The sequence below is a fragment of the Quercus robur genome, chromosome 10, assembly GCF_932294415.1.
Source record: "Quercus robur chromosome 10, dhQueRobu3.1, whole genome shotgun sequence".
NCBI classification, from domain to species: domain Eukaryota; kingdom Viridiplantae; phylum Streptophyta; class Magnoliopsida; order Fagales; family Fagaceae; genus Quercus; species Quercus robur.
Genome location: NC_065543.1, coordinates 30,428,678 through 30,445,566, shown reverse-complemented (window position 1 = coordinate 30,445,566; position 16,889 = coordinate 30,428,678). Strand labels below are relative to the sequence as shown.

Sequence of the window (16,889 nt, the reverse complement as noted above, 5' to 3'; positions counted from 1 at the left end):
TTTCACATAAACTTTTCAAATTGACTAGTAAGGTGAGAATCCAATCGGTAGGTGTTACATTTATCTTTTTCTTTCTTTTTTTTATAATAGGGAAATGTTAACCAATACGGCAATGTCCTAAGACATTGGTTTATGAACTACTTTTAAAAATATTTTATTGAGAAAATAATAAAATAATAAATGTTATTAAAATTTTTTATAAAATTAATGTTAAAACTTTTTTGTTATGCTTTGTTAACAATGGTCCTATTCACATTACTATTATTATAATATACCAAAACCACATCCACAAGAGAGTAGTATTAAACTTGAAATAAAGCCCCAAGTGAAAAAGAACCAAACAGAAATTGGTCAAAATAAGGGAGCTCAAGTGCAAAAAAAAAAACAAAAAAACTTTAAGTAAGATAAATAAATAGTAATAAAAAAAAGAAAAAAAAGAGGAAAAAACAAAAGAGAAAGACAGATGTAGACCACGTCATCGAAGAGTGAACCTCAACGGTTGGATTTAGTTCCAATCCCATCATATCCATCATTTGGCAGTAAAAGACACCACCGTTCCTTAATTTCTCTCTCTCTCTCTCTCTCTTTCCTTTCCTTTCCCTTCCCAATTCCCCATTCACTCACTCACGATACCACCTCAGCACCTAACCCAATTTCTCTCTCGAAAATCAAAATCCCCTTTTTCTCTTTCTTTAAAGAACCAAATAGAAATTGCAAATTACAAAAACAAAAACAAAAAAGAAAACAAAAAATTAGAAATCCCCCTTTCCTCTTTTCGCTCTCTCTCTCTCTCCTCTTCTTCCGAGTAAATCTATCTTCTCTCATGGAGCCGATACCTCAGGTTCCGTTTCCTCATCCTCATCCTCCGCCGCCGCCGCCTGCTACGGCCTACGTCACCGCTCCCAACATGGTACCCGTGGCCCCCACACCCACATCCGCGGTGGTCCCCACCATGATCACCACCGAAGCTGCTGCTGCTCTCAACCACATAGCTCACCATGTACCCGCACCCGCACCCGTACCCGTACCCGCACCCGCTCCCCCAAATATCTCCCAAACCCTCAATCATAATCACACAGCCGCCGCCGCCGCTGCGCCCCACAATCACAATCACAATCACCCTCCTTACGCTGAGGTACCTGTACCACTCAATAACTCACTCCACACACTTCACACTTTAATTTTTTTTTTTTTTGGGTAATGAATTTTATTGTTTTTTTTTTTTTATTGTAGATGATATATGCAGCCATAACAGCTCTGAAGGAGAGAAATGGGTCGAGTAGGCGAGCCATAGCGAAATACATAGAGCGAGTCTACTCGGACCTCCCACCCACTCACTCGGCCTTGTTGACTCACAATCTCAAGCGCTTGAAGAACACTGGTCATCTCGTCATGGTCAAGAAGTCTTACAAGCTCCCTAGATCTGATCCTGCAGCTGCTACTTCTACATCTCTTCCTTCTATTCCTGGGCCTCCCAAGGCCCAGGCCCAAGCCCAAGCCCAATCCCGTCCCCGCGGCCGCCCTCCCAAGCCCAAGCTCGATTCCAATAACACCACCGCTCCCATCTCTCATTCTCAGCAGCCCATTCCTCAGCAGCAGCAGCAGCAGCAGCAGCAGCCCAATGCGCAGCCCGTTTTGGTTGCTCTTGGGCTCGTCGACGAGCCCAACGTCAAGAGACGTCCCGGCCGTCCCCGGAAGTCTGGGCCGGAGGGGCAGCCTGGGCCTGGGCCCAATGTCAAGAAGGGAAGAGGCCGTCCACCTGTGCCTCTTGGGATGAAGAACATGGCAAGGTTAGGTAAGAAGACTCCAGGTCGTCCTCCTAAGCCCAAGTCAGTGACGGGCGTATTGGGCCCTAATGGGCTTAAGAGAGGCCGTGGGCGCCCACCTAAGGCCCAGCTCAAGACTATGGTTATTCCTTTTGCTAATAATGTAGCAGCAGCAGCAGTACCAACACCAGTGGCAGTTGCTGCACCACCACCCAATGCTGCACCAAATGTAGGAGGAGGAGGAGCAGGAGCAGGAGCAGGAGCAGCAGCCGCAGCAGCAGCGGCAGCGGCAGCAGCAGCAAGTGGAAGGCCAAGGGGCAGGCCGAAGAAGGACGCCGCGGCACCCGGGACTGTGCATATGCCTGCTTATGGTTTTGGATTTGGGCTTGGTAGTGGTGCTGCAGTTCTGCAGCAGCCCATTAAGCGGCGCGGCCGACCTGCCAAAGTGGGCGTTCCCATTGCCGGTAGGCCACAGAAGCTCAAGCCCAAGCCTAAGAACCGCTCCGGAAGGCCCGTTGGTCGGCCTAAGAAGGTAAAATATGAGTGACTTTTTTATGTTTTAGTTGACATCTTATAATATTGGCATATAACTTTTTGAGGTAAAGGAAAATATTACCATGTTAAAGGTTTAGAAGTATTTTGGGAGCAAAAATCGCATGGCCAAAAATTGTAGTATACTAGTATATGTTTGAAGGGTATGAGAGTTTCTTCTTATGGAGTATCATGTTGTTATATTGTACACACAAGAAATTTACTGGAAATGGTAAAAAGTTTAAAAGGGAATAGAATGATGTAATTATGGAGAATGTTGCAGTTTACAATGTTGAGTTTATTTTAAGTTGTTCAAAGTGATTTTTGTTTAACTATTGCATCTTGTTGAACTATTTTAATTTTGTGAAGTTTATATGTGGAATTAGACTTGCAATTTGATTTGTCTTTGTCTAAATTTGATTTTGTGGTGGTGTATATGTGTTGAATTTATTCTCATTTGGCCTTTTACCATTTTGAGAAAAAAGAATGCAGCATTGGCCATGTATACAGCATCTGATACACAGCGGGTCGCGGCCTATGAAGATATTAAGAGGAAACTGGAATATGTTGTAAGTTAGATTATTCTTATGACCACCAGCAGTTTTATTTTACATTATAGTGAATTTGTATTTATGCTATGAATACGTTATTTGCAGCAATCTAAGGTGAAGGAAGCTGTTGGTGTGCTAAAGCCTCAGATAACCAACGAAAGCGCAATCAGTGCAGTGGCGGCAATTCAAGAGTTAGAAGGGCTTGCAACAATGGACGTTAGTGGACCGCTACTAATTGAGTCTCAACAGCCACCACAACTGCCACAACAGCTACCACAGCCGCAGCAGGCACTTATGCCGCAACAGCTGCCACAGCCACTTCTGCCACAACAGCTGCCACAGGCACAATTGCCATTCCTCCATAATTAGTAAGAATCGTGCTTAGTTAATCATGACCCTGTTTGCAAGGAAATCAAGATTGAACCTCTTAGTGAGGATTGATCAATATGTTGCTCTGAAGTGTGTTAACATGGCACAAGAGGGAAATGATTTGTAAAGGGAAATAGGATGTAGCAAAACTAATTTGTCATTGATGTTGGAGATGGACCATGTCCGTCAAGTTTGCTGTTTATTTAACTTCAGAATGACTGTGAATTGTTCTTTTTTATTTTTTTAGGTGGTACTGGTAAGTAACCATGAATCATATTCTCTTTGACTGATGACTTTAAATTCAATTTGATCACAATTGAACAACTTTGTGAATTACATGAAAATTAGCAGTTTAGAATCCTCTCAGATAGAACTTAAGGGGGTGAGGAAAAAATTGATATGACTTTAAGCAAATAAGCTTAGCTTGTTAAAGCCATTTTTTTTCCTCACCTTTAAGCAAATAAGCTACCAAAATATAAGCTAGTGAAACCCATCTGCCTGCTGGGCCATTCATTGGTATATGATGAAGTTTTCTTCTGCCTTGAGTTGACGTGCATGATAAGAAAGAGGTTATTGGTACTCAATATATTTTTCTAATTATGAAATTGATTTGATTATGAAGTGTTACTTGTATCTAGCCAAACTTGTGTTTTGTATGCACTTTTGGAGTTTATCTTCTTACTAATGATGAAGTTGACTTTTGGTGGGGATTGGATAGTTGAAATTATTATTCATTTGACGATGGGAGAGATAATGAAGAAATTCCTTGCGTGGCTTTTGATAGTTTTAAGGGTTTTGTTTTGGGTTTTTTTCCCTCTCTAGCGGGAAAAATGAAAATTAAAGCAGTCTGTTGGTATTATTGGTTTCAGCTGCAGGATGGTTGCCTCTTTACTCAATTTTTCCTCTGTCGGTGCTGGCTTATTTATTTATTTTTCCGTTGTATGAGATTTGAACACACAGGTCTATTCTATTATTTAAAAGAGTTCAAATTTGGTAAGGGTAAGGATCAGTGTAAACCCCATGTTTTACTTTTATACCATCCAATAAAATATTGCAATATTAGCTTTTTATTTAAAACTCAAATACATTTTACCACACTTAATAACATTTTAGTGAACTTTCAGTTGGATTGGATTTTCAGATGGGTGTTATAATTGATTAGGTGTGATTGTGTCTATTCTTAAATATGTGATAATGATGATATGATATGTTGAAATTGGAAAGTGTAAATGTTGGGTTTAAGTTACATTTTTATAGAATTTAATCCCAATTTAAAACAGTAATGGTAACTACTAGTCCATAAAGATTGTTTTGGTACTTACAAAAGCAGCAAAACAAAGTGGTAGAGATTTGCTTGTTACTGTCAAATCCACAACCGATACGGGAGTAGTTTGTATTTTGCAGGTTTAATGAAATCTGCATTAAATAAGTGGACTAGTGTTAATGAATTAATGAAATCTGCATTAGTGTTAATGCTTTAAGTCCCACCCACATTATATTTAGACCTATGACACCTGGGGTAGCTGAGGCATATAAAACTGAAACAATAATTTACAAAGCATGACAGAGAGGGAACCAATTAGCCCTGATGCTAAAATTGAACATTAATTTCAAAATTTTAATTTGGCATTTAAGCTTTACATTTCCAAGGAAGATGAGTTTGATTTTCGATAAGCTTCTTGTAGCCTGCATCACATACAAAATTTTACTCGGGATACCACCAGGGTCAATCCATAATATACCGTGACCACCAATACATGGTGAATCACAAAAGCAAACTAAATAGAAGAGAGTTTTAAATAAAATAAAAGAAACCTCTCTATTGATGAGCCACACCACTCTATAGACCCTGCCTATTAATGCCTTGGAAATTGTCGCTTATCATCTCCACCTCTTTGTCTTCCTTAGGGTTGCTCTCACAGTCACAGAAACCATGTCAACCTCCTCCAACTTTTCACATTTTCCTCCCAGAAAGTCTAGGAACACATAGTCTTGTGCCACAATAGAAACCAGTCTATCTGGTTTCTTTATTTCTCAACCTCCTGTGGAACATACCACAAGTGCCTAGAGCTCACTGCCTAATACTCATATAAAAAGCTCAGAGATGATGAGATGTTATTGTGACACTTAGATGAGGCATTTGAGCACTGTGTTGATCTAGGGTCTTTTTTTTTTAAATGATTAGATATTTTCTCATGCAGAGTTTGCTTGGATTTTCTCCTTTATCCACAAATATGGAGAGGAACCTAATCCCATAATTGAGGGCTTAGAGGATTCAAATGAAAACTCTATCTAGGAATCCATCGTCATTCTATATGAACATACTAAAACGAAGTGTTAAAAGATTTAATAAAAATACGACATATCTTTTCACAGTGTACTTAGCAGTCCCTCAAAGATTAAAGCAAATACAGATTTCCAAATGGTCACTCTCTAATTGAACCTAATCGAGAGAATCATTTCCCAGGAATTAGTACTGGATATAAAGCTAGTCAAACGCTCCAATTGAACCAGCTAGGTGATACTTATTTGGAACCAAATTGCTCCAGACACCTAAATTCAAGAAAGACCCTTAAATTTTACTTCTAGAACATTCCCATCACCCCTAAAATTGTTGTCAACAATATATACTCATATGTTGACACTGCTTGATAGATACAAGTTCTCGTGTACCAAGGAGAAAAGCTTTTACCTGCAGATCATGGTGGTGGACTTCAAACATGTCTTTCATAGAGTGAGAGTTATATGCATCTTTAGCAGACTAATAAGTAGGATCTGTATGCATTTTTAGCTGACTAATTCAAATAATAGTTACTGGCCATCAACTTCTGCAATAATCCAAATACTCTAATCTAAATCCTGCAGTTTATTATAGAAAAGATATTGACCATAATATATAGAACCAGGAAAGTACCAGGTGAGACTGCACATTAGCCAACTTCTTTTGATCAAATTCATACTCTTTAACAGGGACTTTGGCTGCCTGAAAGTGGACTATACTACTTGACATGCAGTGCACAGAAATAGCTTATGTGACAGCGCAATTTTCTATCAAATAATTGCTATTGACAACGTTAAAGAACCTTGGATGTCAAATGAAATAGTACATGATTTCAAATACTAATTGAGAAAGTAAATGGAACTAAGAATATTTCTAGATCTAATCAATACATCGCTAATCAAAGCAGAAGCTTTTTCAGAAAAATAAACTGCATGCTAGATGTAGAAATTGACTAATAGATAACAGCATGTCTTTAGCAGCAATGTCCTAGCATCAGACCCACAATCCTAAGTTCAAGTGGTGGGAAATTGGAATCCATGAATTAGCTGACATAGTGTGTAAGTGTGTGTATTGGTAAGTTCCACAAGCATCCCATGGATCTTGAACCCACAACCTCACCCTCCACTCATTCTTGTGGCTGGAGAAGTGTCATCAGGGCCAAAGCTTAGTGAAACCAATAATTGAGACAGTTCTTTCAATCAGTACATCAATTTTAAGGCAGCAAAGTTCTCAACCAAGACCCGGGATGAACAACCTAGTTATTGCAACTACAAGAACCCAGGCATTTGATCAACTTGCTTTGGAAGTAAAGCTAAGTTGCATTAAAATATGCATGTCTGCTCAGTCAAGTAATATAACCTTCTTTAGAACAAATATATGTACAAATTTTACTTTCCATTCATTGGGATCTTGGGAAGTACCAAATGGAGGGAAAGAAAAACAATCTAAATCAACTTAGAAATGCTAGGGAAACAAAGTCAGTTTCTCATTATTATCACTTTCTTTTCCCCCCTCCCCCCCTCCTTTTTCCTCTGAACCAAACACAACCTGGCCATACTGTTAGTTTTGGTGAAAACTTGACATAGCCTTAAACTTTCATCCCATGTTTACTTCCATATGTTAACCACCTTAATTGACTAAAATAAAAAATAAACATGATTACCATATAGCTTACCTTTGGTAGGAGCTTAATAATCTGCTTCATTTCTTCCTCAAAAGTTTGCTTACAATATCCTGTCAGCTTCATCAATCATTGGTCACTGCGAGTTCGAGTTTAAAAAGAAAAAAACAATTAGAACGTATATAGATAAAATGCATGGAATAACTAGCTTTAGCTTGAGAAAAAAATAACATTATTCAATATATTTTCTCCCCATTCCTATCCCTAGACTCAAGGAAACTTAGCCAAATTAAGGAAACAATATGGACTTTAAATACATCGATGCCAGATGTATACGTTAAATATACATTATAAGGTAAATAATCTAATCAATTAAATGTAAATTATAAGTTAAATAATCTAATGAATAAACTACATGCCAGATTTATCTGAGGAAAATGTAATAAAACACAGGAGCGAACTCAAACCTAAACAAGTGACTAGTCAAAATTCAACTTGAAATCCACCAGAAAACGGCCCATTGCCATCACTTGTTCCAATACTGAGACATGAGAACTAGCAGCCAGTGTGTAGTTATTAAGCAAATATCAAATATATAAGCAGTGTCTATCCATATCATCTCTTCTTTCTTGGTAGTTGTCACTACATCATGCAATCCAACAAGGGCTAATTTCGTAGTGTTGCATCTTTGTGAAAGCTGCTTCAAAGAAATGCTGTATAAAGCAGCTGTGGCATTTTTACCAAAATATTGTTTGATAAATGATTTGCAGAAGCAGCTATATACATTCGAAATGCTTTGATGAGTTTTGGTAAATATTCTTATAGAAGTGCTGTAAACATTTGAAATTACCAAAATGGATATCATGGTATGATTTTGAGAGAAAAAAAAAATTAGAATTTTGAAAAGAAAAAAAAAAAATGATTAGGATATTTTAGACAACAACAATACTTTACCAAATGAGCTCTAATGAGAAATCACCTTTAACAACTTTCTCCTAAACAACTAATAAAGCAAAGCAAGTCACATGGCTATTATTAAGCGGATCATGTGACCAAAGAGTAATTTTAGGACCATAACTAATTCCACGCCTATTTTCATAACTATCATATATGGCAAATGATGATGGGTTATCTCGCACTTTTACATAGATTTACCACTTGTTTTCTACCAATCACAATAAGTCACATCATATGGTTGTGAAAATAGGTATTGAACCGGAATTGGTTTTTTTTGAAGTGACATGTAGATGTAGTGTGTTGGAGGAACTTGAAAACTCTATCCAAAATATTAATAGTAACAACAAAAATAATGTTAAAGAATTGGGTGTGCAATACAATAAAGTTTTAATAAATTAATCCCATGGTATCTTGAAGATGGTCAAGCAGTCGACTAGATGTTGCCACTAATAAATTAACTCCTCTGACAATATGGTCTGCTTCACTTCTACTAGGTGAACCACCAATAACCAAACCAAGGGTCTGAGAATGGTAGTTGGGTCTGTATTGCTAGCTCCCTTGTTGAGCATATAATGATGACTCCAGTTCCATTATGAGGAGTAAAACAAATGTGGTCTAACAACTCCATCGTTGGTATTAGAATAGCAAGAATTTGCAAACCCACAGTGGTGGAATTGGTCTAGCTTGAATCTGCATTTTGAGGCTCTGGCGTAGCTGCTGTATGCTTCATAGGTCTATTGCTCTTGCGCTTCTTCTTCTTCATAGTTGATCTGCCATGGTGGCTGATTCCAGCAGTTTTGAGTTAGGAGTAGACACAAGGATTTCTCATGTGGGCTTATGCCACGTTCATGTACAAAAACACAAAATAATTGGCCGAACAATTTTGGGCTTCGGAAAACTAGGCCTTACTAGAAGTTAAATTGTATTTTTACTACTGGTACATAAGATTTTGATACTATCTTATTATTTGTATTTTATCTAATTTTTGAGAGTTACTATTATTTTCACAATTCAATAATTGATCCATGGTAGTAAGTGTGCTATTTTACTTTGGAAAAAGTTAATGGATACCCTGAAGACATTGATTTATAAACTATTTTAAAAATTTTTTTACTGGAAACTAAAAAATTAATTGACTTTTTTGAACGTTTTTTTATATTTTTCATAAAAGTTGTATTAAAAATTTCTAAAAATGATCTATTAACAATTGTCTTAAGAGCACCTGTTAACATGACCCTTTTACTTTAATCGAGTTAGTTTTCTTGAATAATAAAATTTCTTATTTAATAATTTCCAAGCAGGCCTAGGAAATATAGGTTCCACCATTTAGCTCAATTCTTAAGTTTCTTGCAATTGAATCAGTGATCTGGGTTCAGCTAAAAATAAACTAATTGATGTTTTAGCTTAATAATAAAAAAATAATCATTATTGAGTGGATGATATATATTTAAATCATATTGTATCTATAAAAGAAAAGGCATAAATACTTGTGAGTGGACAAAGTTCGGCCTATGTTGAGCTTTGGCCGAGGACCACTCGGGACTGAATCGGGATTCTAAGTTAGGGGGGCCAAAGCATAAACCAAAAAACAAAAATTTAATTCTATTGTGTCAAAAAAAAGATTTTTATTTTTTATTTTTTTTTATTCTATATCTTATGGTTGTATTGTGCTGAAAATTAGTAAAAAGAAAAAAAAAAACTGTATTTTGGTATTAACTCTATCAAATTGCCACTCCAATTTGTATTTTGGTGTTTAAAAAAAGAATTAAGCAAATAATGATAGAATATCTATTGATTGTTCTGAATAACAGCTGCAAAGCAAAATGTTTTTTTAGTCCTCTGTCAAACCATACATCTACACATCAACTAAATACATTTCACATGTAGGTTCCAGTTAGCTTAACTGGTAAAGTCTCTGATAGTTGTATAAGAGATCTGAGGTTCAATCCCCGCCTACACCAAAAACTGATTGGTGTCTTGGTCTGATGATAAAGAGTTATCATCAAGAGCAGACGCCATAAGTTGAAACTCTCTAAAAAAAAAAAAAACATTTTACATATTTTGGAGTTAATTTACTAACTTTTTTTGTGGAAGGGGGGCCAAGAATAAATATTTTGGGTAGATTTTAAAATTTCTGTACACACACACACACACACACACATACATATATGCTAGGAAAAAATTTCAAAAAACCAAAGGGGACCAAGGCCCCCCAGCCCTCAAGTGGGTCTGTCACTGAGGACCACTAAGCCCAGGTCTGGCCTACACGTGATAGTTCTGAGCTAGACTGAGGTGTAAGTCACTAGTCTGCCATGAAAGGATCCGAGTAGGTTCTACTTACCCTTGAGGAAGGAAAATAGTGCCAGCAAGAAATAATATCTTTGGGGAATCCGCCATCTGAGCATGGGTCTCAATGCTTAATTCAATTTACAAGGGAATCATCATAGTGACGGAGCCAAAGAGACCCACCCCCCTGGTATGAGATTAGACAAGTTGAAACAGTGGCTAATACTGAAAGAGCCATTTAAATCAGGCAAATGATGAGACCACTGCACAGGCAAATTATTTCCATGATTACTAGCCCACTAACGAAAGAGTATAAAAGGAAGGAGATTCAAAGAAGAAGGGTTGGAACATTCTTTGGGGGAGAGAAGCATCTCGAAAGAGAGAAGTAATTCATCAATTAATTGGAAAAGGTTATCCAGCTTGGACACCAAAAAAGGGAACCTTGGTCACTTGAGGTCCTCCTCGAAAAGCCATATTTTTAGCTATCAACCACCGCATAGTAGCCTTTATCCATCACCCTCTTGCCAAACTTCTCTTTGGAACTTCCATTGTGGGCTATACCTTTAAACTGTATACAAATTATGATAAGAACTCAATAGTTCTTAATCAAGTAATGGAAATAGCTATGATAGTTCTTTGAGGGAACTAGGCCTCCTAAAATAGATTAGAGTAAAGAAGAGAATAGAGAGAGTGGTAGGAAGAGCAAAGAGAAGGAAATTGTATATCATTCTTCAATGTCCTTGCTTACAATACAAATTGCCATTTTATAGTAGAGCAATCTGCTATACATTTAGTACACGTATGAATTCTGTTATACAATTAGTTACAACTCTGGACTGACTAACTAACCTCTAGTACAACTCTCACAACTCATTACTAAATAACTTCCCAAGCTAGCTTATGCAACAGTACAGTAAAAATCCTATCATTCCATCCTCCTTTAAAAAACCTTATCCACAAGGTAAGACTAAAGGACACAACCATGCTTTGGTGTTGTAAAACACATTACCGCAATACTTTGCTGCAGAATACAACAATGCGTCACAATACACTACCAACTACTATAGCACAGACACAGATGCACTACTATTGCAAAACATATTCTTGCTACCATAATTATGCATTTTTGCAAAACATATGACCATAGTGCACTAGTGTTGTAGTGTTGTAAATCACACTACCACTACCACACTACCAAGATACATCGCCTTATGCTATAATCCACAACATAGAGAACAATTCTGCTGCCACACCTACCTAACACATATTACACTCCTGCTGCAACACCAACCACAACACAAAACAGAACACACTCCTGCTACAACACTAGCCACAACATTAAAAGATACATTCTAGCACTCTAGTTACAACATCAACCATCATTCTATCTCTCTTTAAAACACTTTGCCCACAAGGTGAAGGTGAGAGTATTGGGCCAACTATATTCTTGAAAGTCCTCAAGTCAATACTAATATGGCAACCATAATTGCAAGTAATGTAGTTACTATGCAACTGGTACAATAACCTCCCAATACATCAAGGGTGATCTTCCAATTGCCCAATACCTTGAGGACAACTTGATTTCCTTGGTGATATACTCTTCTTCATCCACTTGTACATGCATGATTCTATGCATTCCCAATAAAATTCTACCTTAGCTCTAGGCAAGGACTTTTGAGTCTTTAAATCACCAACCAATGGTAGGATTTTGATCATGCTTTTGTTGCATGTTAGCACTTCTATTTCTTTCAATTTCTTGACCTTGGATTGATCCTTGGAGATCTGGTCAATTGTCTCTAAAGTCCTTAAATCTTCTTCAGTTATACCTTCTAACTTCTCCATTCTTTCTTCTTTGGTTATTTTTAAGAATTGACTATGTGACTCTTGAATCTTTGGTATTTCTTCAATCATGGGTCTTGAAAGTTGCTGAAACTTGGGTCGTTGTCTCTTGAATCCTTAATAGTGTTTCTAAACTGAAATTTTTCTAAAGTTGCTTCAGTTGCTACTGCAAACTTTCCAAGAGTTTCCATGTATCCTTTGGTTGCTGTACTTCATGGTCATGAGCCCTCAAAACTGCACCCACACATGATATTGGTTTATGCTTGATAATACCCTCCATAGAACCAACATATGATGTGGATCCGCATCTTGTGAGAAGAGCTTCCACAAAAGTCCCCCAATTGGTGAAGTGATCAGCTTCTTCAGCTTCTTGGAACCATATTAGGGCTTCTCCTTCCACATAACAAGAAGCTATAACAACCTTGTGGTACCAAGGAGTTCTATGATAGGTAAGAAGTTATTTGCATGGTAAATCCAACTATATGGAAAATTTCCATTGAACATAGGAAGCTTCATGGCTTGATTCTCTTAGTTCCAAAATTAGGTTCTTGAAGAAAGTTTATGCTCAACAATGAAATTGTTTTGCCGTAGATTTTGGAACTTGGATAGGTTCTAGGCTTGGATTTGTTGCAGAATATGTAAGGAGAGATTCTAGAATTTTGGTGTAGGGAGACACTCACTTCAATGGAAGCAATCTTGTCATTGATTTGAAAAAACTATTCCAGTTTTTGTTATGGTGGTAGGAAAGTGGATTTGATACCAAATGATAAGAACTCAATAGTTCTTAATCAAGTAATGGAAATAGCTATGGTGATTCTTCGAGGGAACTAGGCCTTCTAGAGTAGATTAGAGTAAAGAAAAGAATAGAGAGAGTGGTAGGAAGAGCAAAGAGAAGTAAATTGCATATCATTCTTCAATGTCCTTGCTTACAATCTAGACTACCCTTTTATAGTAGAGCAATTTGCTATACATTCAGTACAAGTATGAATTTTGTTATACAATCAGTTACAACTCTTAGGCTAACTAACTAATCACCAGTACAACTCTCACAACTCATTACTAACTAACTTCCCAAGCTAGTTAATGCAATAGTACAGTAACACTCCTATCAAATTAATTGGGGCCCCAAGCCCAATCGCTGTGGGTTGAGGCACCACAATATTGATTTAGAGTTTTTGTTTTTTCTTTTTTGTTTGATGTTAATTTCAAATAAGGTGAATTATGATTACTCAAATTTATACTATTATTTTTGTCTTTAAGTATTTTCAAAGAGTATTCACATCAATCTCAATGTAGTTTTAACCAAATATGGTTTTAAAATCTCACTTTTGTCAATTTAATAAACTTAAATTCACATAAATTTGCATCAAGCTCAATATTTGTTTATTTATTTAATTTAAATATTTTCTTTTCTCTCTTTCCAATCTCTTCCACCTTTTTCCCAATTCGGCCAAAATCTTTCCCAATTCACAAATCTTCATGAGTCCTTCACTACACTACCCATACCATTATTAGCCAAAACCCCAACCTTAACGTCATAGCCAAAACAACTCACAACTCACAAACATCTACCATCAACACCAAAATAGAATATAAAAAAACCCTGAATGTGCAAATCCTCGAACCTTAACCATGGTTATTGAACCAAACAGTCCTGATCACTGCCAATTACTCAACGTGACCCGTGATCTTGCAAGCACCAAGCCAGCACAATTACAAATCACGGTTGTTGGGTATGTTTTAAAATTATCGGGTGAATTTAAAACTTAAGCCCATGAACTTTGGTTGGAAAGCCTAAGCCCAAGCCCAAGCTCCAGAATATTCCTACAGCCGTGTAAGTTGTTGGTAGCAAACAAAACCCCAAATTTTCTCCTCTTTCCTTAGTAATAGGTTAGCTAGCAACTTCCCCACTTTTTGCAGAAAATACATAATGGTTGCGGCATCAATGGGAAACAAAACCTCCCCCAATTTTGTCTTTCTCTTTTCACCATTTTTCCCTTGATTGCTTCCTTTTAAGAGCCTAAGGATCTCTTTGGGATCTGCTTATTTTGTTGAAATTGAAAACTTTTTACTGAAAGTATTATAGATAAAGGTAAAAATTAACTAAAACAGTACAGTGGGACCCATGTATAGTAGCAAAAATAAACTAAATAGTAAAATAAGTTAGCAAAAACAATCTTGCCAAACAGACACTTAGGGCCTGTTTGGTCATCAATTTCAAACTCACATTTTCACATTTTAAACAATATTACACATATTTCTATATACTTTTTCACCCACACGTATTTCAAAAAACTACAAACAACAATTCTCAAATTACTCTACCAAATACCCCCTTAGAGTTTCAAATTATATAAAGAAGATTAGTTGCAAAAGATTAGAACTTTACTTTGATACTTTTATCCTCTGGTTTTTATTGAAAACTTTTTCTTGGGCATTTGCGACGAGTTCGAATTTTGTTTGTGAGTGAACATTAATAGAGTTGCCACTGTATCCTGGAGAGTGACCACCTAAGCCACGGATTCATTCTAGTGGGGGCGAAATCGCTTCTTAAGGATAGCGGATTTAGTTCCGTGCCTTGGTGATAAGTTTTACTTAATCCTTAATTTTATGTGTTTTTGCACTTGTCTATTTTGTTTATAAGTTAATCTAAGCATATCTTTATCGATATATTATTGATATTGCCTTATAATTTTGTTAATTAATTTGAGCAATCTTCAACACTATATTTCCAACAATCTTAAGAAGCGATTTATGTTTTTATTGATTAACAAAATGTATGATGTTCCTAATATTATCTTAGAATATGAGGCAACACTTGTTTCGGAAATGAAGTTAGTTAATAATATAATTGATTGGGTAGTGGACACTGGGGCTACTAGACACATTTGCTCTAGCAAGGATTTATTTCTTAATTATGAGGAAGTGACAGATGAAGAGAATGTTTATTTGGGAGACTGGTACTGCAAGAGTTGCTGGAAAGGGAAAGGTACTTCTGAAATTTACTCTTGATAAGTCTTTAGCCTTGCACTCTGTTCTTCATGTTCCTAATATGTGTAGAAATTTAGTGTTTGGGTTATTGCTCAATAAGGCAGGCATAAAACTTGTTTTTGAATCTAATAAGATTGTCCTTAGTCAAAATGGTGATTTTGTGGGCAAGAGATTTTGTCATGAAGGCTTATTTGTGCTTGAAACTGATTGTGAGAACATGAGTATATCTAGTAATTGTTCTGCTTATATTGTTGAGTCTTTGGATCTTTGGCATGGTAGGCTAGGGCATGTGAATGTTGCAGCCAGCAAAAGGATAAAACAAATTAGCCTAATTCCAAACTTAACTAATTCAGAGCATTCAAAGTGTGAAATATGAGTAGAAGCAAAACATTTTTAAAAACCTTTCAAAATTGTTGAAAGGAGCTCTGAACTTTTAGAACTCATTCATAGTAATTTAGGAGACTTCAAAAATTATATGAGTATAGGAGGTAAAAAATATTATATGACATTTATAGATGGTGGCGGCTCTAGGATTTTTATTTAAGGGGGTCAATAATGGTGGAGCCACGAATTTATTGGCGGGGGAGGTGTGAGTAAAAAATAAAGTGATTTTTTTTTTCTGTATATATAACTTTCACGTTATATACAACACAACTATATTGTACAATAATCTTAAAAAATATTAACGTTCAAAAGATTGTTAAGATAACAATCATTGGATGCATAAATGAATAAAATTAAATAACTAATTATACATTTTTATCAAATTAATAATAACTTATTATATAATTTATATTTATAAGTTATATCAATTGAATAAAAAAATCAAATAAATAAGAATAGTAACACACTTAGGGGTAGGGCTTGAGCGTGGGAGTAAGTGTGAAACTAAGAAAAATAATACTCCAACAATGAAATTTTGCTTTTGAAGTGTATGATTTTTTAAATATGCACACTGTCACTCTCTTGGAATTGGAGTAAATAGTAAAAGATTTCTTGGACTTGAAAATGTGTAGAGCACTTATCAAAACACTTGATCGGACATAGAGAAAAACTAAGAAAAAATAAATACAAGTCATAAATAGAGAAAAACTAAGGATCATGTTCAAACTTATTTCAATTGGATTTAACAAAAAACTTAAAGTTAGGGTGTTCAAATTTTTATTATTGGAGTAAAAAAAAATTATATATAAATTTTTTTTTTTTTTTGGACCAGGTCAGGGGGTTCATTTGAACCCCCTGGGTTGGTCTTGGAGCCGCCCTTGTTTATAGATGACTACTCTAGATATACAAGGGTATACCTTTTAAGTAGTAAAGATGAAGCTGAAAACATGTTCATAAAATTTAAGATAGAAGTTGAAAAAAAAAAAAAAAAGAAAGAAAGTTAAAAGGCTTAGGTCTGATAGAGGAGGAGAATATGGTTCTGCTTTGCTTAAAAAAATTTGTGAAGAAAATGGTATTGTTCATGAAGTCACTGCACCCCGTACACCTGAACAAAATGGAATAGCTAAGAGGAAAAATAGAACCCTAAAAGATATGATGAATGTCATGCTCATTATCTTTAGTCTTCCTTCCAACATATAGGGGGAGGTTATCCTTTCTGCATGTCATGTATTAAACTGAGTCCCACATAAAAAGATTAGAAAAACTCCATATGAATTATGGGAAGGACGTGCACCAAACTTAGGGTACTTTAA

The 16,889-nt window shown here is 36.1% G+C and overlaps 1 protein-coding gene across 1 annotated transcript; it reads left to right on the top strand.

Moving 5' to 3' along the window:
• Positions 1–562: 562 nt before the first annotated feature.
• LOC126704395 (uncharacterized) lies at positions 563–3,541 on the top strand. Its single transcript, XM_050403384.1, has 4 exons — positions 563–1,135; positions 1,234–2,298; positions 2,783–2,866; positions 2,954–3,541. Exons 1-4 carry the CDS (start codon positions 824–826, stop codon positions 3,215–3,217), a joined length of 1,725 nt encoding a protein of 574 aa, XP_050259341.1. The 5' UTR covers positions 563–823; the 3' UTR covers positions 3,218–3,541.
• The last annotated feature ends 13,348 nt before the right edge of the window (positions 3,542–16,889 follow it).

Coding starts and splice junctions, on each gene's coding strand:
- LOC126704395 (XM_050403384.1), top strand. CDS start 824: ATGGAGCCGATACCTCAGGTTCCGTTTCCTCATCCTCATCCTCCGCCG. Junction 1,136..1,233: donor ATCACCCTCCTTACGCTGAG/GTACCTGTACCA, acceptor TTTTTATTGTAG/ATGATATATGCAGCCATAAC. Junction 2,299..2,782: donor CCGTTGGTCGGCCTAAGAAG/GTAAAATATGAG, acceptor TTGAGAAAAAAG/AATGCAGCATTGGCCATGTA.